This window comes from Agrilus planipennis, unplaced genomic scaffold, assembly GCF_000699045.2.
Source record: "Agrilus planipennis isolate EAB-ADULT unplaced genomic scaffold, Apla_2.0 scaffold141, whole genome shotgun sequence".
Lineage (NCBI taxonomy): Eukaryota > Metazoa > Arthropoda > Insecta > Coleoptera > Buprestidae > Agrilus > Agrilus planipennis.
Genome location: NW_020438903.1, coordinates 111,947 through 135,704, shown reverse-complemented (window position 1 = coordinate 135,704; position 23,758 = coordinate 111,947). Strand labels below are relative to the sequence as shown.

The 23,758-nt window shown below is 33.0% G+C and overlaps 3 protein-coding genes across 6 annotated transcripts in view; 1 reads left to right on the top strand and 2 right to left on the bottom strand.

Annotated features, from left to right (window-relative positions):
* Positions 1-51: 51 nt before the first annotated feature.
* Positions 52-6,002, bottom strand: LOC108736953 (integrator complex subunit 14). 4 transcript variants are annotated; one of them, XM_018469574.2, is made up of 7 exons: positions 5,930-6,002; positions 5,556-5,725; positions 2,787-2,957; positions 2,526-2,697; positions 2,282-2,475; positions 1,080-1,664; positions 52-384 (listed from the first exon to the last, which is right to left on the bottom strand). In XM_018469574.2, the coding sequence occupies exons 2-7, from the start codon at positions 5,712-5,714 to the stop codon at positions 163-165; spliced, it is 1,503 nt and encodes a 500-aa protein (XP_018325076.1). In that variant the 5' UTR covers positions 5,715-5,725; positions 5,930-6,002; the 3' UTR covers positions 52-162. The 4 variants fall into 4 exon arrangements, with proteins under 4 accessions (XP_018325076.1, XP_018325077.1, XP_018325075.1 ...); XM_018469575.2 differs by lacking the exon at positions 5,930-6,002 and adding an exon at positions 5,813-5,841; XM_018469573.2 differs by lacking the exon at positions 5,930-6,002 and adding an exon at positions 5,829-5,907 and having other exon boundaries at positions 53-384.
* LOC108736952 (dnaJ homolog subfamily C member 2) lies at positions 3,048-5,246 on the top strand. Its single transcript, XM_018469572.1, has one exon. The coding sequence runs from the start codon at positions 3,205-3,207 to the stop codon at positions 5,071-5,073; it is 1,869 nt and encodes a 622-aa protein (XP_018325074.1). The 5' UTR covers positions 3,048-3,204; the 3' UTR covers positions 5,074-5,246.
* Positions 6,003-6,773: 771 nt separating the features above from the next.
* Positions 6,774-23,758, bottom strand: part of LOC108736938 (unconventional myosin-Va) — a 52,230-nt gene continuing 35,245 nt past the window's right edge. The window contains exons 3-18 of the mRNA XM_025973312.1: positions 23,306-23,596; positions 21,761-21,831; positions 20,594-20,917; positions 16,021-16,509; positions 14,219-15,066; positions 13,985-14,159; positions 13,648-13,922; positions 12,603-13,183; positions 11,803-12,246; positions 11,231-11,743; positions 10,605-10,809; positions 10,361-10,506; positions 10,093-10,292; positions 9,288-9,476; positions 8,982-9,224; positions 6,774-8,626 (exon numbers count right to left, since the gene is read on the bottom strand). Coding sequence (XP_025829097.1) covers positions 8,501-8,626; positions 8,982-9,224; positions 9,288-9,476; positions 10,093-10,292; positions 10,361-10,506; positions 10,605-10,809; positions 11,231-11,743; positions 11,803-12,246; positions 12,603-13,183; positions 13,648-13,922; positions 13,985-14,159; positions 14,219-15,066; positions 16,021-16,509; positions 20,594-20,917; positions 21,761-21,831; positions 23,306-23,596 — 5,120 coding nt within the window. The 3' untranslated portion in view covers positions 6,774-8,500. The remainder of the gene's footprint in view (positions 8,627-8,981; positions 9,225-9,287; positions 9,477-10,092; positions 10,293-10,360; positions 10,507-10,604; positions 10,810-11,230; positions 11,744-11,802; positions 12,247-12,602; positions 13,184-13,647; positions 13,923-13,984; positions 14,160-14,218; positions 15,067-16,020; positions 16,510-20,593; positions 20,918-21,760; positions 21,832-23,305; positions 23,597-23,758) is intronic.

Here is a 23,758-nt window from a genome sequence, read left to right as displayed (position 1 = left end):
ATTCATTATAGTATTTGTATCTAACTATAAAATATTTATATTGAATATTGAATAGATATAAAAACATTTGTAATACAGAAACGAAAGAATTAAATAAACGACTTGCCTTCCAAAAAGAAATTGAAGAAATAATAGCTTACACGGTATGATTACAAAATGATTTTATGATGTAGTATAATCCGTTTGCATTGGAATTATTACATATTTTATGTCATTATTTTGTGTTTTTCGTAAGAGTTCTGCTGCATGAGTTAATTGCAAAGCGCAATCCGGATGAGCTGTCCCCGGTAGTTGGGTGCATTCCTGCTCAAAAATATACGCCAAACCCGTCAAAAGTTCCATAAAACCCAGCGATATCGCCGCTTTTCTTAATCGATTTAATTCCTGAAACAAAAAAAAAATTAATATTGGCCCTAATATAATTTAATGTTTTTATTGTATACTACAACTACTAGACAAAAAAATCATTACTGCAACAATATATATTGTTTTTTTATACAACACATAACTACCCCCTCCTTAATGAAAATTACATATCCACAATAATTGAAAGTATTATTTTTTTTAAGTTACATCTGTCACATCAGAAACAACAGAATGTACAACTATATACTTTTTTTTGATAAGCGATATTAATTTAGCGGTAGATGCACAGTGATACATTTTAATTAATTTAATAATTAAGTTATATTCAAATATGCTTCTTGCAACAATGAATTGTTGTCATTGACTATAGAAATTAGCCCATTTTGTAACTCCGAGAGCATTTTAGCAAAATCTATCGATAGAAAATTATTATTTTTAGCTGTTATCTTCAAAATTCCCTGTTTTCTTTCATTTAGTTAATTGAATAATTTAAAATTGTCTAGATTTAACGAATGCTGTTTTATTAATAATAATATACCCCTCTAAAGTATACGTAAATGTTTTTTACAGAATATCCTGTTTAACACAAATGTACCTCTTTTGCAATTACGTAAAAATATTATAATAGTAGGAGTGATATTATGCTTCTGTACTCCATAGCCTTTCGTTCGTTTTTAAGTTTACCCTACCAAATATAAAACAACTAAACACACCTTGTAAAACTGCTGTGTTTTCTCCGGCAATTTCCGAGCATGTCTCAATATTTTCTGGATATCAGACTGCAATCCAGCTTGCCTAATCCATACTACCCCATTTTGAGAATAACTCCTCTTTTCCGATGGTCGAACGGGAAAATTTCCTATCTGTTCTGGAGTCAAATTATCCGGTGTATTGAGACAATTCAAATCACCTAACCATGGTACTGCATCTGATCCGGGAGTTAACACAGTCAACATAAGATTCGATTTCTTTTTTGAATCGGCCCAGGAATAAACAAACCCAAACCAACTTTCACCTAAGGTGACCAAGGCTGCCATATTTTCTACTTTAAGGGCGCCATGAAGCAACACACAAAAAGAGGGAATTTTACCCTCGTCCGCCTCATCGTCAACAGTCGTGTCGACGTCCATCTTTAATGGGACATTTTCTTTGTTATTAGTCATACTAGCGGGTAAAATAAGATGCCGGCTTACAGCCATCGGAGAACCTACATCAGCGATGGGGATGAAACCACACACTTCGATAATGTCAGAAACAACTTGCGTTTGACAATCAAAATCGGTTACCTTCGTGAATGGCTGAAAAAAGAAAATTAATTGGATTTACTAATATTTCGGTAGGTGTTCTGCTTATAAACCGTTAAAGTAACTGATTATAAAATATCGGCACTTTTCATATAAAACTCCTTAAAAACCATTACTTATCCAAACAAACAGTGATAATCATTGGGCAAGCAACCGTAACCGATTTAAGGAATGTTAAGAAATGAGAGCAATGAGAAAAAGAACAAATTTTTGATCTAATTTTTAAAAAAATAATAGTTTTCCCAAAAAATACTGATCACATGGCTTGTTACATAATGTCTTTTCAATGTGCTGATAATCATACAGTTTTTGTCTTTTAGATTTACAAAATTTCGTAATTTGGATAATGTTAAGCCTCTTTGTCAAAAATAAGCCAAGTAACAAAACTCATAATTCCGATTAAATAAAGCTAGTTTTTAACTGTTGTATAAATGTATCTAATATTTGACTAATTATGTGCTTTCAATCTAAATATTTGTTTAGAAATAAATTTCTAAATACCTCTCGATATGCATATAAAAAAATTAAATATACTCAAATAGTTTTTCTACAAATGCAGTAATGCCCTGTAAAGATTATAGATCAATTAACAACAGCATTAAAATACTTACAACTGGAGCCGGAGACAGAATGATCTTTGATTCTAAATTTCCACACTTCAAAATCCCCTTGAATGATGTATACATTTCCTCTGCTAATTTTTGAAATAAACTTATCACCGACGACTCAGTTAATGTGTTTTCCGGAATCAGTACCATTCCATCATATCCGCACATATCAACCAAACGTTGATATAAAGGTTTAGCTGTAAAAACTAAATGCATACAAAAACAAATTTAAATAGTCGCAACTCACATTTTACAAGTAATGTATCGTTTGGAGGAGCAATACATACTACATGTAGTTTTGCTGGGAAAACGAACGGCAATGGAAATGGATTATTTGCTGGTCTATGACTTATATTTGCCAATGATTCTTTTAATGACATAGGGCCTATTCCCGGGTTTCCATCGGTTATCAAAATAATCTGTAATGGTAATAATTTTGAATGTAACCGGTTTCAGTGAAGATTAACTTACACAATGAAGAAATTCCTCTTCTTAAAATGGTACTCACTTGGCAGGCTGTATTATTTCCCCATTCGTTTAAAATTAACTGATTAACTCCAACAAGAGCGGTTTCTATACATGTTTTATCGCAGTCCTCTATGTTATGCAGTTCTTGTTTTATTAAGTGATAGTCTCTTGTAAATCCGCATCTTTCTTGGTAAAAAGACGAGAAAGTCATCTGAAAGCATAAAAGAACTTCTTAAATAATATAATTTTACTTCATCAGGTTGTTGTGACACTACCTGAATACTATCAACAATTGACAGTTGCCATGTGAAAATTGAACAAATTAGATTGAAGGTTATGTTTAATAAAAAAAGTCGGTAAGGAAGTTCCGTCATGTGGAATAGGTACCTTAGTGAAATTTTCAAAATCTTGTAAATACCAGTATTATACTTTTTAAAAATAAAATGCATAAATAAAAAATGGGCTCAAATATACTAGAAAATATTTGCAAAACAGTTGCGATACGTTACCGTTTTATAGAAGTAGTTGGAGAAAATGGAGAACCAGAAATTCGTTTTATACCCCATGAAGTACAAAAATGTGAAATATCAACAAACAGCTCTGACGAAGAGGAAGAAATTGCAACTGAAGTTGATGTTAATTACTTACGTAGTTTAGATCCCAAGGAATGGAAAAAGCAGGACCATTATAGAGTATTAGGTCTACAAAAATTAAGGCATAAAGCAACAGATGAAAACATCAAAGCTGCTTATAGGAAAATTGTATTAAAACATCACCCTGACAAGCGAAAAGCCCTAGGTGAAGAAATAAGGCCTGATGATGATTATTATACATGTATAACAATGGCATATGAAACTTTAGGAAATCCAATAAAGAGAAGAGCTTATGATTCGGTTGATCCTGAATTTGATAATTCTATACCAACAGTAAATGAATTAAAAACGGATTTTTACAAAGTAGCAAAATACTATTTTGACTTAAATTCAAGATGGTCAGAAAATCCAAAAGTTCCTTTATTTGGAGATGAAAATTCTTCAAGGATAAATGTAGATAATTTCTATACATTTTGGTATAGTTTTAAATCGTGGAGAGAGTATTCCTATGAGGACGAAGAAGATAAAGAAAAATGTCAAGACAGAGATGAAAGAAGGATGTGTGAGAAGATTAATAAAGCTGAAAGACAAAGGAAAAAGAAAGAAGAGATGTCAAGAATTCGTAATCTGGTTGATATAGTATACAACAGTGATCCTCGTATTTTTAAATTTAAACAAGAAGACAAAGAGCGAAAATTAGCAGCTAAAAGGGCAAAACAAACTGCAGCTCAGGCAAAGAAGGAAGAAGAAGAAAGAGTACTGAAAGAAGCTCAGAAAGCAAAAGAAAAAGCTGATGCTGAAGAGAAAGCTCGAACTGAAGCTAAAAGACAAGAACGTGAAGCACAAAAAAAGGCTCTTAAAAAAGAACGTAAGATGCTTCGCGATACTTGCAAAAACAACAACCATTTTTCTGCAAACGACCAAGAAAATCTAATTCATATGCAAGGAGTTGATAAAATTTGTGAAACATTTACTTTAGCAGAACTGGAACATTTAAATCAAACACTACAAGTCAATGGTAAAGAAAGTTTTATTGCAGCTCTTCAGATCTGTGAAAAACGTATAGAAGAAGAAAGAGAAAAAGTTCTGCAAGCAGCCTACCAGAAAGGTACAGAAGAATCTAAAGCACTACAAAATGGACTAAATTTAAAAGCAGAATGGACTCAAGATCACATTCAACTACTTATCAAAGCTGTCAATTTATTTCCAGCAGGAACAAATCAGAGATGGGAAGTTGTGGCAAATTTTATAAACCAACATGGAACAATACCTGATGGACATTTAAAATTCAATGCAAAAGATGTTCTAGCAAAAGCTAAAGATTTACAAAATACTGATTTTTCAAAGAGTGACCTTAAAGAAGCAGCCAACAGACGTGCCTTTGACAATTTTGAAAAAGAAAAGAAATCTCAAAAAATAGTTGAAAATTCAGACATTACTAAAAAAGTTGAGACACATATACCTAAGTCTAAAGGAGTAAAAACAAAACTTGAAAACAATTCAAATATGGCAAGTAAATCAGAAACAAAATCTGAGATACCTTGGACAGCAGCAGAACAACAGCTTTTAGAACAAGCATTAAAAACCTATCCTGCTTCAACACCAGATAGATGGGACAGAGTTGCCGAATGTGTATCAAATCGTACTAAAAAAGAGTGCATGAAACGATTTAAAGAACTGGTTGAAATTGTTAAAGCAAAGAAAGCTGCCCAAGCTGCTACAAACTCTAAATAGCACGAAGTTTTATTTAGTTTAACTAACATTTAAATGGATGATTTAAATCACATAAAATAATTGCAATTTTTAGTTGTCATAATATTTTTCATATTAAGATATAAATGATTGTTATATCCTCTGTGTTCAGTAACAATTAGTAGACTGAATAAATGTCTGTTGAATTTCCTGAATTTAATAGTAATTATCTATTTTCATTGCATGCTTTATAACTTTTCAATTTGTAACTGAAAAGTTTTATTCTTACAGCAGTAGTTAATGTGAAAATAAAAAATTATGACTACTTGTTTGTTTTTATGTTTTGATCTTTTACAATAAGTAATGCATCAAATTAAATTATCATTTTGACTTATAGGTTTGTAAATTCATAACTTTAACACAATGTATACATCTTTAAAAACAGACAGAATGAACCTAACTAACGTGTAAATTCATTTTAATAATAAACTGGTTTCGTATCCTCGTTTTTTAGGAGTACTTACCAAAGAAATAAATTCCAGCTTTGATTGCACACCCAGACAGTCCAAGAAGGCACCAATTCCTTGAATAGCCAAGTGTTTTCGAGTAGTTTCACTATTCTCTGAACCATTCACCGGTCTTAGCATTGATAATGAAACGTCCAACAGAATTACAGCAGGCATTTTCCAAAATTCTTTAAAATATTTGTTAAAAATTGTTTATTACTAGGTTATGTTTTTTATTTATCATAGATAAGATGGTAAGATATAGTGGGTATTACATTGACTCATAAGCACCTGTGTATGAAAGAGAGATGGTATGCCACTCCGTGCAGCGGAGCTATTCGCACATTTGCGCTCAACATTAACATAGAAAGGATAACCATAGATGTACTTACACTTGTGAATTACTAAGAAGTGTCTCCTGTATGGCTGCACAGTTCGACGGTGTTTATGTTATTTGCACAATCATAAAAACTTGCTTAGATCCCTTAGAAAATATTTTGAAGTTTTAGTATAAAAAGAAATGTTAAATGAGTAAGGTATCCTATTTTCAACACTTTTTCGGGGTATCCCATTGTTATTGAAGATTTTGGTTTTGCGACAGTATATTACTTTCTTGTGAAATTTCCAGAATTTTACATCCCCTTTAATTTTTGAGATACAGGGTGGAATTGAAAAGTATCACCTTTGAGGTATTCCGTCGATTCTCAGTTATTGTATGTAATTATATACTCTTGGAAAGTCCATATTACGCCTAATACAAAAATTAATGTACAGGGTGTTCTACTTAAAAAAAAACTATGTTTGCGTCATTAACTAAAATACGGAAGGTGCTAGAACAGGTCTGACTATGCCACTGGATTCTATGGAAAAAAAAACTATAAGAATAAATTTTAACTTTTTCAATAGCATTAAAAATAACTAATATACGGGAGGGGGAGGGTGCTTGAAAGGTGATACTTTTCAATTCCATCCTATATTTTAAAAATCAAAAGAGATTTAAAAATTCTACTGGCGTTATCTTTCATTTCACAAAAAAGTAGTTTCGCGAACACCGCAACCCTCTACCGTTAAAAACAACGGAGATACCCCGCAAAAGTGCTGAAAATGAAAATTTTGCTTATTATTTAATAGTAAGTTTATTGCTAACTGATCATTTACTACTATTTACTTTGGTTAATTAGCTGTAAGTTAGTCAGTTAAATACGTGAATATTGTGGGAATATAAAAAACCATTAATAATTCTTCTATTTTATATTTTATCTAACATTCGTTAAATTTGGTACTGTTATTGTTTTCTTACGCATAGAGTATGTATGTTGTGTAGCTTGTAAATATAAATATACCTTTAATTGCGTATTCTTTAACAATAACATTTTTTTATAAATATATACCATACCAGAACACATTTAATTTCAACATTCGTAAACCTCTGGAAAATTAACTTATCAAATAAATATATTACATTCATACATAGTATTTTACAACATATCACCTACGAATGTATGCAATGCAGTGCCTATAAGAGCATGCATTAAATATCCTATACTTTTAATCTAAATTTTACTACCATGGCGAGCTTGCCCTCTTTTCTTTTGCTCATATTTTCTTGCATTGAATACGTACGAAAATATTGTTGCTAAGTAAAATGGAGAACCCAAAATCTCGCCAATATCTTTTGCATTATTTTGAAGTACTTATTCGAATTCTAAATGGCACACTATGCAAATACATACTATAGTTATTTGGAGATATATACGTAGAACCTACATGTATAAGAAAACGTGTGCCCTTTAAGGAATGTTCTTACTGTTACAAATATACAGGGTGCATAACCAAACATACTCACCAAAAAATATGTTAACGCCATGTGTGAATCTGAATTTTTTAGCTAATAAACAATATGAAAAAAGAAATAATGACTTAATTAAGTTTGGTCTGTTGGGCCGTAATCAAAATGACGAAAATTGTAGCTGATATTTTCAGTATATACTAATAACTTAGGCGCTGGTAGAATTCGGTTACTATGGAGACATCGGGGTATAATCTTTACCCACGTTTTCAATGTAGTATCGCTAAAGACCATCAATTACACGCGCGAACTTAATCATTCATTTCGACCGTAGCCCATTGCCTAAATCTTAATACAGCTATAGATTCCGAATGTATTAGTATAATAATATAAGTACTTAACAATTTCCTGTCCTGCATTCATGTTTTTTCTTTTTCCCATTTTTTTTTAATTTCATTTAATTTTTTCACTTCAAGGAAGCAAGCCCCATAATTGTTTTAATTATTTTTAATACTTTTATAGTTTTTCATTTATTTATTAACTGCATGGAAACATTTCACACTTGTGAAATAAAGCTGATTCTTAATGCTTATAATTTTCTATAACACACCCTGTATTTTGGAAAATACTTCGAAGCAGTTTCCTGCTGAAAGTCTAATAATTATTAATATCATTGCAATCCAAAAAAACTGGCGAACATATGCATATTGCCACCAATCAATAATAATGTTGTTCTTTATCACAGAAAGCTACATATTATGTAAATTCTTTTAAAAAATATAAAACCACCTCTAGTACGTAATAAATTAGCTACATGTTTGTTATTTAGCCCCAATTTAATGGAACCTTCAATAACATTTACTCTGTCTGAGAATAGAATAAAGGGCCAATTTTATAACAAATAAATAATTTTTGATTTTTTTTAACAATAACACACTTCTCTTTAAGGCATTTTCGTTATTAAACAATTTTCATTTATATATTATTGACGATGGATTGTTTTGTGTATCTTTTTAACATCAGAATATTAGTAAAACAAAACACACACAGAAACATGCAAAAAAAAATTATTATATCTAATACTGGTACTAATTGTGTATATACAAAAATAAATAAATAACACTTACAGTTATTTTCGATCGAAAAATATAGTTAAAACGAATAGGAATGCAATTTATACTTTCTCTAAAAGTTTACCGAGTTTCAAAACCTCAGGTATCTCTACGTCTTCAAGACAAATAACGGATGGATTAAATGGAAAACGTATAGGGAATTTCATTAAGATGTCCATTAGAAGAGTCTGCAATAATATTACAAAATGCGTATATCAATAAACACGGAATGAAAATAAATTAAAAAATATTGTTTTTATCAAGAGAGGTTAAAGTAAGCTAATATAAAAATTGGAGACCAAGTAGGAGAAGTCGATTTATTGTATTTAGGAAGTTAGTTAACTCAGGCTGAAAAGAAATTACTTGTGTCCCCAAATGGTTAATGGAAATTCAATTATTAAAAGTGTACGGAGCGTGGCTCTGCATGGGTGCGAAACGTTTAAAATGTGAGTGAGAAAATGAGAAAAAGTAGCAGAGTATAGAGCGGTATGGAAGTCAATAAACAGAAGGAGGCAATATTAACCATTTCGTCGGTATATTTACCTGTTGCTTGTTACTATCGGACCTTTCCCGAAGTTTCGCTTCCACTTTCCTGATAAAGGAGGCTGGCACCTTTTGTTCGAATTCGTCCACTGGGGTATAAAGATTAAGTATTTTACATATTTGAAGAGTTGTAAGATCTGAACACATATCGCACACACTGTCGACATCTTCGTCATTCTTTCGTGCTTGTAATAATTGTGCAGCTTGGATTATGGGCTGAAGAGTGGCCTGAATGTCTTTCTCCTTTAATATGGGAAAAAGCAATACTTGAAAAGAAAGTCTTAAATCTTAAAAAGTAATAAGCACCTGTAAATTCTTCTCTCTCGTCCACATTTCCAGATGTGAAAGATTGTGCCTAATTTGGAGACCCTTTGACCAATTACACAATTCTTTCCTTAAGAGCAAATTATTTAGACTAGAAACACACATAAAGTAGTATAGTTGTTTAAAAATTTGCGAAATCACTTCTGGGTCGATCCCATAAAATGAAAGAATCTGAAAATTAAAAAAGAGTTTTGGGCAAATTCATTTTGTATTAATCCTTTTCCAAGAGTGTTTTATTCGAAATTGTTTTATAAGAAATTATGAGGTGTAAACAGGAGCGGATCGTGAATTTGTGGGGCCCTGGGCTAATACTACTCAGGGGCCTACCTAATTACTCAACTAATTGCCATTTTGTTAAAAAACTGTTGTATATAATGATGTAGGTATACCGTACTTATAGAAAAAAAAAATAAAAACAATAAAATATTTTAACACAGTTCTAACAATAACAAAGTCAATTTGTTACTTTGACAACAAGAACAAAAGTGCGAAAAAAAACAAAGTTGTATCGGACGATAAGTGGTGGGAAGTCCCCCATAATAAGTGCGTATTGCGAAAAAAAAACATCGACGGAAAACAAGCAACGGGGGACTCCCCGTTCCGTTCGATAGACGCACACAAGGGTTGATTGATCGCAGGGTTGCCAACCTTATGACAATATCGTCTATTATTTTCAATAGAGGCTAGAGTTTTTTTGTATCTACTGAGTCCTAGACTGCAGCCCAAAGAACCCTTATATACATGCGCCCCTGGGTGTAATATTTAGTGTAACAATTTTTTATTTTACCTTATATTGATTTGTTAATTCTTGTAATAGTGTGTCTAAAGGTTTCTGCTTAGGTCCAGGACTATTAAGTTCGCTTGATTTGCTACTCAATCTTCCCCTAAATCCGCTCGGTTTCCCTCCAAAACCTTGAATCTCTTCGTGTTCTAATATGGCAGGTACAATTAGATGTTGAATCTTCTCTTCCATTAATTTAATAACACCTGTAAATCCAAAATAATTTTACGTACATTTTACATACAAAACCAAAAGTTTTAATTATGTTATGTACCTTGGTAAATCCACACAGCCATATCAGAAATAACTTGTCGATATTCCGACAAGTCGAAATTACGTAAGCATTGTTCGTTTTGTTTTGGTGTATTTTTACTTTGGAATGCCTTGTCACCGCTGTACTGCTTCATATTATGTAATAATCTTTAAAAAATACATGGCGTTCAATGAGTTTCGCAAAAATTCAAAACGCTGATTAATATTCATATAACAAATGCTGTAAATAATAATTTATTGCTTGCCTGATAGTGTTCGACTCCCAAAGGACCATTGTTTCGAAATCTTCGTTTCGTTTTCTGACAACCCTTTTAACCGAGTTCGTAAAGGATGACAACAACGCTTTTACTTTTTCTTCATCGTTAATGTAGTCGGTATGGCGGATACACATAAAAATTATGTACGCTGGAAGACCAGGAAGGAGAGTAACTGCTGTACGTGGTTTTAATTCTAAAATGAAGGCACAATTTTAAATCAAGCTCCATCGGTTCCTTTTATTAATTAAATATAGACGCTTATTTTTTTAGTGAGATATAAGAACATTTTGCTTGAATGGTAAAGCTAATTAAAGTTTAATATTATTCATTGAATATGCTAATGTATATTGAAAATGAAAAATTGGTGTTAATGGTTGTTAAATGAACTATTCAAATAAGAAATACGGTGGAAAAAGCGCGCGCTGTTCAATCGATGGTGTCTAAAGTCCGGAAGTCCGTCATATTTGAAAAGATTTTTGCATTATTATACACATAACTCTACACAACTTTTATTTGAAACATTTTTCTCTATTTTGAAGTATACGTTTATGAATGACCGATTTCGGCTTAGTGACTCCACCCTGTATATTTGTACAAGCTCCGACAAAACTTACCAACAACTAGATGCTTCATAATAACGTTTTCGTCGCCGCTTTTATAGGAAAACATGCCCAAATATTCGCGTTCTTTTTTTCTCACCACTGGTTGCATTCGACCATACTTGTCCTCTCCATTTTCTTTGTTGATTTCATTTTCTATCACGTTATCTTCAAAATCTTGCCCGATTTCTTTCAGTTTTCTGGTCAATATTTTCACTTGTTTTTTGAGCTTTCTGACACTTTCATTGAGCAAATCATTGCGATCATGCAAACTAAGATTTTCTGTTGTGAGCCTTGTGATTTCATGTTGCATGTATGCCTCGTTTTGCGATTGCGGATTTAAATTCGACGAGAGCAGTCGTTGCTGACGTTCGTTGTCTTCTCGCAATTTTTCGATTTCGTTTTTATAATCTTTTTCGTAAGCTTTGAATTTCGCCTTTTCATCTTGAAGTTCCAACTCCAACTGTTTATTAATTCTCTTCTGTGTTTCGTAAGCTAATGCTAATTCACCATCCTCATTTATATATTCTGGAAAAAATAAAAACAAATCAAAAACATCTATGGATTGCATAAGTTCATTTTCTTACCAGGTCTCATTTTGTTACTAACTAACGATTTCATATTGCTTGTCTGATTTGCTAATATACTTTTCAGCTGTACAATTTCCTCCATTTTCTGATCTAATTGTTCTTGTAAGTTGCTAATCTCCTCTACCAGTTTCTTACTCCCTGTTCCGTCGTCAATGCTTCGCCTAAGTTCGAAGAGTTGCGTCTTCAAGTTGCAATTCGCAACTTCTAACTCTGATATCTTAATGGCATCATGTGCTGCGTTTCGTTCTTTCTCCGTCCTCGGAGACATATCGATATCATCCAAACGTTTTTGCATCCTATCCCTTTCCCTTTCAATCTCAACCAATTTATGTTGCAATTTTAGAACCAAATTTACGTCGACTTTGCCATCATTTTTTATCTTATCATCTTTTTCTTTCTGGTTTGGCGAACCTGATGAGTGGCTATCGACACCATTCACCGCTGAAAAGTTACGTTAATTTTAAAATTGCTAATTATCAAAAGCATCGTTTTAGGAAACGTAGTGTTATCTCTGATATTAAACGATCGGCACTAACTAAACGAGTAATGCAGATTAAAAAGTTTATCAGAGTAAATTATCAGAGAGAATAAATAATCAGTTCAAAACATTTTCCTGATAATTGCTAGCTATTATAGTAAAATGGTAATTATGCAGAATTGCCATACCTACACATCTTATTCGACTTTTAAAAACCAAAAAAGTCAACGTTAACCTTGTGTTTATTAACACCTTTTTCTTTATAACTGCATCATTTTTTACAAATAACAATAAAATACAAATTTTGCAAAAATCTTACTATCATTCCAATCGATGTTGTCTAAATGTCCTCGAGAGCTTGTGCTTGTAGTTGACCTGACTGAGCCATAACCGTGATCTTCATGAATTGTAGTTATCAGACTTTCGTCTACTGTTGAAATACTACTGATATCACTAATATTTCTGTTATGAAACGGAAGCAGACGATTCTGGTTGTGCAACTGTTTCTCCAAGTCTTCACAGTGCTGCTCCAAGCAATGATACTCTTGCAGCAACTTTTGATAAGCCTGTCGATCACTGTCGTATTCATTTATAAGTAACTTAGTTTCCTGTTCCAAACGTTTCTTCATATCCTCTTCCGTATCATGCTGACTAGATTTAACGATCTCGTTCATATTTTCCAATTCCTTACGAAGCCTTGCAGTTTCCTGAGTCCAAAGTTGTTTCATATCGTTAATCTCAGTTTTGTATTTGTCCAATTCGTTGACCAAGTCTACTTTATCATCTTTTTCCGTTTTTATTTCTTCTTGAAGCTTGTCGATTACTTTGTTTTTCTCGATGACTAAGTTGTTGAGGTTTCTTATTTCGATTTCTAACGCTTTAAATTTACTTAATTTGGTCCTTGAATAGAAAGAAGTTAATTAGAATAACATTGGAATTTTGAAGGATTGAAAACGTCTTCCATTAAAAAGATTATAAAATGTTAATAAAAATAGTTGTTATAAATTAATATTTGTTGTTACTGCTACTAATTTTATTATGTTTGCAGTAATAATGAAACCAATGAACATAATTTAATAAAAATAAATTAAAATCTCTTTGTTCCAAATATTTGTAACGTAGACATACATTGACTTCATCGCCAGACGAATAAATATAATATATATTTGAAACAAAAAGGTTTTAATTCAGTTTAATAAGGATAATAATTCGTTTCAACATGTAATATGTTGTATCCATCAATTAATTTATGGTCAAAAATAAAATGAGTGAAATATCATAATTATCTTAATATTTATAGATTTATATGCCTTTGACCTTTGATAATATTAAAAATTACCCTTAGCAGCATGTTTAATTTTTACCTTAATTCCAAAGCTTCATTCTGGAAGTTCTTCAGTTCAGAATTAGTTTTATTAAGTTCTTCAATCTTCTGCTGGAGACTAATAATTTTATTTTCGAGACCTTTGTTAAGAGACTTGACGTGTTCGATTGACCTGGCTTCGATTCTGAGCTTTTTGTATTGCTTCTTGGCAAAGTATCTTCTAACGGCAGCTTGACAAATAATGATTCTCCGTCTTGTATCTTTGTAGTATTTCCTTGCGAGATATCCACGAGCAAACCTTTGAATGACGATGGCCTACAAATAGTACAATATATATAAACCCATCAAACATTGCATGATGCCGCTTAATTGTGTACCATTGCGTTGTCTTTAAGATAGATAAACCTCTTTCTGGCCAAATAGCCCCGGCAACAGCTCTGTAATCCGAGGATGGTTTTCCTGATTCTTTGATATTGAGTACGTTTAAGCCAACCGCGGACGTATCTTTGAATTGTAATAGCGGCTTTGTTTCTTCTCAAATTATTGGCACGTCTACAAAAATTTGATTTGAAGTAATTTTTAACAAATAGTTTATTAGAATTTTAACGTACCGTCTGGCCAAATAGCCCCTTGCATAACGTTGCAAATTGAATACTAATTTCTTTAATCTCAAATATTTCTTCCTTGCAATAAACGATCTAACAGTGCTTTGCATAATGATGCAGCATTTTTTGAGCTTTTCGCCTCGTAACTTTTCTAAATAGGCCACTTGACCTGCTCGAAAGAAGATCTTCGTTTTACCAAATTGATAATAGTCCTTGTTTTTGATATATTTATTTAATATTTTCTCGCAAGTGTTTCTCATGTTGTTGCGATCTATGTCTCGGGATCGACAAAGAACCCGATAGCGATAAAAGAAATCGATATAAGCCCATCGACTGGGGAATCCTGCTGCAGATATTCGTATCGTTTCCAGGACACCGCAAGCTCTTAATTGTTGGACGGCCCTTTGTGGATTATATTCAAATGAAGCCTTGTTGTCATTTGGTTTAATACATCGAACATAATGTGGTGTTGTGGCATTTAATGTTGACATGAGTAAATTGAGCGAGTCTCTGAATTGAGAACCGACAGTTTTTTTGTGACTCTTTTTTGCCCCAGCTGAAGGTTTTGCTGGCATTATTTTCACCTTATTGCCAGATGTCGGCATGTTTTCCTGATTATCCGATAGCAATCTTCTGACAAAACTGTTTTTACTGTTTTTTAATACAAAAATTTGTTCGTCCAAGACCGTGTCTCGGTTCTTTTCTAAAAATCCCACACTTTCGTATTGCACGCTGTCTGCGAAATGGTTAATGACAAAGGCGAAATTCCCGAAGCGGGGTTTTGAAAAATGTTTGTATTTTGAGCATTTCGAATACAACTTTTCTGTCCAAGATCCATCCGAACCTTTAGGCATCTGTATTAGTAAAAAAAAAATTTATTCATAAAAATTACCATCAACCTAATATCTAAACATGATTGTTGCCCGAAAACGTTCCAGGAAAATTGTTTCGGTCGATTTTTACGAAATATAATATACCCAAAATAGTTTCAAACGTGCCAATTTGTTCTAATCTTTGTTTTAGTTTAAAATCTTCTACGATTAACAAGTATAACGTAGAGTACATTACAAGTTTTAATAACATAAGAACAATTGACACGTTTAAAACGTTTTTTCGTCAAACAATTATTTCCGCTGTACGTTTATGAGACTTAAAAGTAGTCGGTTAAAATCCACAATATTTTTTTTAAGGTGTAACATTTCGTGATAATTTATTACCATGTATTTGACTTTTTTTTTAGATAGATAAAGGACTAATTCAGTTATTGTGAATTAGAAACGATACTTAACGTAGGCCGTGGAATGAAAATAAAAAATTTTGGATTTTATTTGAGACTTTGGAGTATGACTGGCTGAAATGGAAGGAAAAACATTTTATGACCCGCACAACAAAAGCGTCTTTTACTACAGCATCTTCATTGTGTAATGTGCACCGAAACATTTTTTAATTTGGTCTTGTTATTAATCAAGTCTTCTTAATAAAAATGTGTATATACATTTTCGTAAGACCGATTTTGCTCATCAATACATATAACATTATTTATAAAAGAAATTATGAGTGCTGTCAGCACAGGGCAAAGTATTAGTATTATGTAGTTAGTATCAGCAATTTCTTATGCTGAAGTGTACGATATGTTGCATACCTATTTACAAACAATTCCTTTAAATTTAATTTTTCAAACAATTTTAACACAAAGAAAGTGATTAAACAAATTGTTCACAAAAGTGAGTTTCGAGCTCACAGAGACTGATAGGGGGCAACAATTAGTACTATCAAGAAGTATTCCCATTAATTTTATACTCTCTTACCCGACATTCCTCGTCCAACAGGTCAAGTATACCAAGTTTCGCTTCGATCAAGTCAATACATGGTTGATTGTCGTAGAAATCAATCATCGTCCACGCAATTTCTTCTCGTATGTATTCTTCTTGTTCCAATTTGAAAACGTGCAAATTGAACTGTTGTTGCAACTTTTCATTCGCGTAATTGATACAGAATTGTTCGAAAGAATTAATTTCGAACGTTTCGAATCCGTAAATGTCCAAAACACCGATGAACTTGTGCCTCGGTGAGTCAGATTCCAATGCTTTGTTAATGACATTAACAATCCACGTAAATAATTCCGCATAAATGTGCTTGGCCAATGCATCACGAGCCATAACGGCCTGTTCTACAGTCATTGGCTTCAAAATTACATCATTCATCGATGTAATTTTTTTAGTGCAAAGCCACTGCTTCAGTTGTTCGCCGTTTATTTCCAGGAGATCGCATATTATTGCCAAACTTTTGTCTTTCGCCTAAAATTACCTTTAAGTATTTTCTTTTTATTTTATTTGGTTTTTTAATAAATTCAAATGGAGGCTATCTATTAAAGAACTGAATTGGATAAATCGACCCTGCACTATCCTTTACTTTATATCCCTACAATTATTTCCGTCCTGACTTATCTGATTTCTTAGATACTTAAAATCAGCCATTTCTACTGATTTTTTGTCTCCTGTCTTTATATTCGTTGTTTCCCTACTTTTTCTTCCCTTGCATACCAGTATTTTTGTTTTTTAAATTCAACTATGTGTTTTGGGTTTAGTTAATGTTTCCGCTTGATTAACGATGATATAAATATAAAGAACCTTTTGATGAAGTTATTCAACTATTAAAAAATTAGTTTTCGCAATAAACGCTTTCACATTAAATAGCCCTTTTTGGGATACTTTCAACCTATTATTTTTTTAACATAACGTAACAGAAAAGCCATTATTAGCTCTCAAAAATATTATAATGATAGTGATTATTCTACAATGTTTCTTGCCTGGGTAAGTAAAATTACTGTTAGAGAATTTTAATGTACTATTTGTTTTACGTAAACACTTAATAGATGATATTTTTCCGTAGTCCACTAAATTCCGTCATACAGAAACCAAAACGCCTGACAGACCATGAAATTAATAGGATGTCAAAAACGTATTACTTATGTACTATTTATGGGCATTAAACACAATATTTACACTCAAATGTATAACCGTGAAATAACTTCTTTCTACCTTTAATCTAGTTGAAAAAATTGAATAAAGAATAGCAGGTAAAAACGTTTATCAGAAATTCTTAAAGAAGTATTGAACGATTTGTTGAAATTCAAGCATTTTAACATGAAACATTTGTGCTAATTAAAACCTTAAGGAAACATACAGAAAAGTAAGTTTGACGTGGCCACATAAGATTTTGAACCATGAAAATAGTAAATAACAATTACCTACCTGTAACAGCGGTAATTAGATTAACAAATGGCTAATTAATAGGTTTATAATTAACTTGAAAAGACTTTCAACATGTTCTAGTTTATAAATACGTAAAAATGTACATATGTAAGTATAATTACTTTTCTGTATTTTAATAAAAGCAGTTTTCAAAATGAATATAAATTTAAAAGAAGAAAGAATGAAATCGACATTTCAGACAAATTTCTCAAAGCGAATGTGTGTCACAATTCATAAATCTTCATGCAAATTAGTAACAACCAAAATAAACACGACAAAATCCTTTAATCCTTTAAATATACCATAGAGGTGATTAGAACTTTAAAATTATAAACTTTAATTTAAATTTATAGTATAAACTATGCTTTTGTTTATTCTTTATAAATAAAAATTTGTCTAATATACTAGGGCTGTTCAAAAAGTATCGCGAATTTTACATTTCCGTGGGTTACGTATAATAGATTTTCGATTTTTTTGTGGTGTTATGTTGGAACTCATGTCTTTCACTTATACCGACAAGTTGGACCATGTTGAATGTTCAGTTAATTTTTGACAGTTGCTTTACTTGTACGTGTTTTGGCTCGTCTTCCATCTTTGCATATTCCAAAAAATTGATCAAAGAATCTGTATCAAATTTTGTGTGAAAAACAAAATTAACTGCGTCGACGCATTCCGAATGTTGACTGTGGTTTATCGATGATACCAAGATGTGAACATTGGCCAATCGTCGAATCAGCACTAGAGAAGTTTCTGAAAATCTAAAAATATCGATTGGCTCCTGTCATTCGATTTTTACCAATGACTTGGGCAGGAGACAGGTCGCCGCGAAATTCGTACCAAAATTGTTCAATTTCGATCAAAAACATCATTGCCTTAACATTGCTAAGGAGCTGTTGGACTCAAATTTGCGCCAGAGGGTTATAACTGGTGACGAATCATGCGTTTATGGTTATGACGAGGAAACCAAAGCTAAATCATCCCAATCGAAGCTGCCGCACGAACCAAGTCCGAGATAAGTATGCCAAGTTAGGTCGAATGTTGTAGTTTCTTCGATTGCAGGGGCGTGGTGCACAGGATAGAATAGTTAATACGGAATATTACCTGCAAGTTTTGCGCAATTTACGCGAAGCAATCCGCCAGAAATGCCTGGATTTGTGGAAGAGCAAAAATTGACTTTTGGACCATGATAATGCCCCTGCTCACACATCGTTGCTTATGCGGGAATTTTTGACCAAAAACAACACACTAATAATGCCGCAGCCACCGTATTCCCCAAATCTAGCCCCCTGTGACTTTTTCTTGTCCCCGAAACTGAAGAGGCACATGAAAGGAAGACGCTACGCTACGACTGAGGAGATAAAGACGGCATCGAAGGAGAAGCTGAACAAGATCAAAAAAAATGATTTTTTGAATTGTTTCGAGGATTGTAAAAAACGTTGGTACAAGTGTATGATTTCTGGTAGGGATTACTTTGATATGGACAAAATAGATATCTATTCATGAATAAATCAATAATTTTTGAAAGAACACAAGTCGCGATACTTTTTAAACAGACCACGTATGTATAAATATCCAATCGGTATTTGAAATCCCATTGTGCGAATATTTTAGTAGACGTAAGATTTCAAGGTGTGCTAGCCTGTTTAATCCCTTATAATGACGGGAAGAATCTAATTACGTAATATACACCGATGAACACATACTAGCAAATATCGGGTTGTTCGGAAAGTCATTTCGTTTTTTCCCGACAGAGGATTTAATTGTATTCTTTTGCACCCAACTTCACATTTAAGCCGTATAATTTTTATATGCTTTGAGAGCTCATATAGCAAGGCTTGTGTGTGAAAAATTCCAATTAATTCTACGCAGTAGTTTTTGGTTGGTGCCCTTTTAAATATGGAGAGCGATAAGCAGCATTTTCGACATATCTTACTGTTTTACTACAGAAAGGGTAAAAATGCTGTTCAAGCCAGAAAGAAATTGACTGATGTGTATGGAGAAGGTGTGTTGACAGTACGCCAGTGCCAGAACTGGTTCGCTAAATTTCGATCCGGCAATTTTGATGTCGAAGATGCACCACGTTCGGGAAGGCCGGTTGAAGCTGATAAAGACGCGATAAAGGCATTAGTTGATGTGAACCGGCGAATAACAACACGTGAGATCGGATTGAGGTTAAATTTATCAAATTCAACAGTTTATGACCACTTGAAAGGCCTGGGATTATCCTCGAAGCTCGATGTATGGGTTCCCCATGTTCTCACAGAGAGAAATCTGTGTCGCCGCATTGACGTCTGCGATTCGCTTCTCAAACGTCACGAAAATGATCCGTTTTTGAAGCGCATCATCACTGGGGACGAAAAATGGGTTGTATACAACAACGTCAAACGCAAGAGGTCATGGAGCAAAAAAGATGAACCGGCTCAAACCATTTCCAAAGCCGATATTCACCAAAAAAAGGTGATGCTGTCTGTTTGGTGGGATTTTAAAGGAATCGTTTTTTTTGAGCTTTTACCGGATAACACAACGATTAATTCGGAAGTCTACTGTCATCAGCTGGACAAACTGAATGATGCACTTCAACAGAAAAGGTCAGAACTAATCAACAGGAAAGGTGTAGTGTTTCACCAAGACAACGCGAGACCTCACACAAGTTTGGTCACTCGCCAAAAGCTTTTACAGCTTGAATGGGATACAATGCTACACGCACCATATTCTCCAGACCTGGCACCATCGGATTATTATTTGTTCCCGTCACACCAAAATTTTTTAGACGGTAAAACCTTCACCTAAAATGAGGAGGTCAAAAACCTCCACGATCAGTTTTTTGCCAGCAGAGACCAAAAATTTTATGAGCGTGGAATTATACTACTACCAGAAAGATGGCAAAAGGTGTTGGACCAGAACGGTCAATATATAATTTAATAAAGTATTTGTTTATTATACAAAAACTGTTTTTCATTTCCACAAAAAAAAAAACGAAATGATTTTCCGAACAACCCTATAGTAACTTTATTAGTTAACTACTCCTTAACTTTAACGAAATTCTTTAGAACAAGAAATTAAGACATACCCACAACCTAAATATTAAAATACCTATCTAATAATTACTGCAATGTAACAAACTTACCGGTATTTGACAACCCTCTTGGTTTTGTTCGTTTTCCATGGATAAAGTTGTATCCACAAAACTAATGTTACCCAAATGCAAAATGGAAGCTAATATTTTAAACAAGTTGTTTAGTTCATTATCCGAAAAACCAAGCATTTTGAATGCATCAAGAGTTTCCGCAAACGCATTGAAATCACTTACACCTTCAATTACCGGACTTTCACCCTGATTAAGGTAATGGAAGTTACTCACATCCTCTAAAAATATCAAGCCCAAATGATAACAAAATTGTGTCTTTAATTGTTTATAATCCAAGGAAAAAGAAATGTTTAATACATTTAACATTTTTCTTGATCATCAAAAAACTTTTATCTTAATACATAATTATTGAATTAAAAAGCTTCTTCACAAGCACAACAATCAGGCGTTTTCAGAAAACTGCAAAAATTTTTGATATTTACCAAATGAAAAAGCAGTGAAAAAATTCGGCAATTTTTTTTGATAGTTTATTAGAATTTTAACGTACCGTCTGGCCAAATAGCCCCTTGCATAACGTTGCAAATTGAATACTAATTTCTTTAATCTCAAATATTTCTTCCTTGCAATAAACGATCTAACAGTGCTTTGCATAATGATGCAGCATTTTTTGAGCTTTTCGCCTCGTAACTTTTCTAAATAGGCCACTTGACCTGCTCGAAAGAAGATCTTCGTTTTACCAAATTGATAATAGTCCTTGTTTTTGATATATTTATTTAATATTTTCTCGCAAGTGTTTCTCATGTTGTTGCGATCTATGTCTCGGGATCGACAAAGAACCCGATAGCGATAAAAGAAATCGATATAAGCCCATCGACTGGGGAATCCTGCTGCAGATATTCGTATCGTTTCCAGGACACCGCAAGCTCTTAATTGTTGGACGGCCCTTTGTGGATTATATTCAAATGAAGCCTTGTTGTCATTTGGTTTAATACATCGAACATAATGTGGTGTTGTGGCATTTAATGTTGACATGAGTAAATTGAGCGAGTCTCTGAATTGAGAACCGACAGTTTTTTTGTGACTCTTTTTTGCCCCAGCTGAAGGTTTTGCTGGCATTATTTTCACCTTATTGCCAGATGTCGGCATGTTTTCCTGATTATCCGATAGCAATCTTCTGACAAAACTGTTTTTACTGTTTTTTAATACAAAAATTTGTTCGTCCAAGACCGTGTCTCGGTTCTTTTCTAAAAATCCCACACTTTCGTATTGCACGCTGTCTGCGAAATGGTTAATGACAAAGGCGAAATTCCCGAAGCGGGGTTTTGAAAAATGTTTGTATTTTGAGCATTTCGAATACAACTTTTCTGTCCAAGATCCATCCGAACCTTTAGGCATCTGTATTAGTAAAAAAAAAATTTATTCATAAAAATTACCATCAACCTAATATCTAAACATGATTGTTGCCCGAAAACGTTCCAGGAAAATTGTTTCGGTCGATTTTTACGAAATATAATATACCCAAAATAGTTTCAAACGTGCCAATTTGTTCTAATCTTTGTTTTAGTTTAAAATCTTCTACGATTAACAAGTATAACGTAGAGTACATTACAAGTTTTAATAACATAAGAACAATTGACACGTTTAAAACGTTTTTTCGTCAAACAATTATTTCCGCTGTACGTTTATGAGACTTAAAAGTAGTCGGTTAAAATCCACAATATTTTTTTTAAGGTGTAACATTTCGTGATAATTTATTACCATGTATTTGACTTTTTTTTTAGATAGATAAAGGACTAATTCAGTTATTGTGAATTAGAAACGATACTTAACGTAGGCCGTGGAATGAAAATAAAAAATTTTGGATTTTATTTGAGACTTTGGAGTATGACTGGCTGAAATGGAAGGAAAAACATTTTATGACCCGCACAACAAAAGCGTCTTTTACTACAGCATCTTCATTGTGTAATGTGCACCGAAACATTTTTTAATTTGGTCTTGTTATTAATCAAGTCTTCTTAATAAAAATGTGTATATACATTTTCGTAAGACCGATTTTGCTCATCAATACATATAACATTATTTATAAAAGAAATTATGAGTGCTGTCAGCACAGGGCAAAGTATTAGTATTATGTAGTTAGTATCAGCAATTTCTTATGCTGAAGTGTACGATATGTTGCATACCTATTTACAAACAATTCCTTTAAATTTAATTTTTCAATTTTTAACACAAATATTAAACAAATTGTTCACAAACGTGAATTTCGACTACTCGAGAAATGTTTCTAACAGTTTCGAGCTCGACTGATAGGGGGAAGAACTTACGAAGAATTTACGATACCTGAGGGTCTATTCTTTTTGGGCATATTGTGTAGCTTAGACTTTTAACATGAAATTCGTTTTTGACCTATGACCCAGTTTTCCTTTTTCGCGCCGTACTGTCTTATCGAAAACCCATTACGATTTTCGCTTTACTTTTCGAAAAGAGTGCAATATTTTAGGCCGAGTNAAAAAAGGAATTTTTGACCCACGTACTGGGCATACCTACGTTTCAAGGTGTCTATTAGAAATGTACCACATAGTGGTTTTGCCAGGTACTGGGTAACCGAGCAGAAAAAATTCACTTTTAGTTGAAGATTCTTTTAAAATTTGGGAATGTATTTTCTAGCACATTTGTGTGTTTTAATTACCTATTTATCTATTCAAGTTTCAAACTATTCTAAATTCAATTATTTAATTCGATTTTAGATGCGTTCGCATAATGAAACTGTATTTTTGATCAAACTCACTTCCATTATTGGACTACTGGCTAAAACTTTTTTTTCGATTTGCGTTTCTGTGGCGCTACCGCCAACAGTGGCGAAATATCTCATGGTGTATTTGGCGGAAACAGTTTTTCCCGCGCCACTCTCACCGGAAACTATTATACTTTGGTCCTTTTGCTCTTGTTCTAGCTTTGTATATGCCTCTTCGGCAACGGCAAAAATGTGGGGATCGAGATCCCCCATTGCTTGCCCTCTGTAAGTTTGTATCGTATCATTTCCTAAAATAAATAATTAAAAAAATAGTACCGCATTTACATACATACATACATATTAATTAAAAAAATTAAAAGGAATACTCACCCCTAATTACCACAAATAATTTTATATGAGCGGACACATGTTTCGCCCACTTCATACGTGGGCATTATCAACGCGAGACT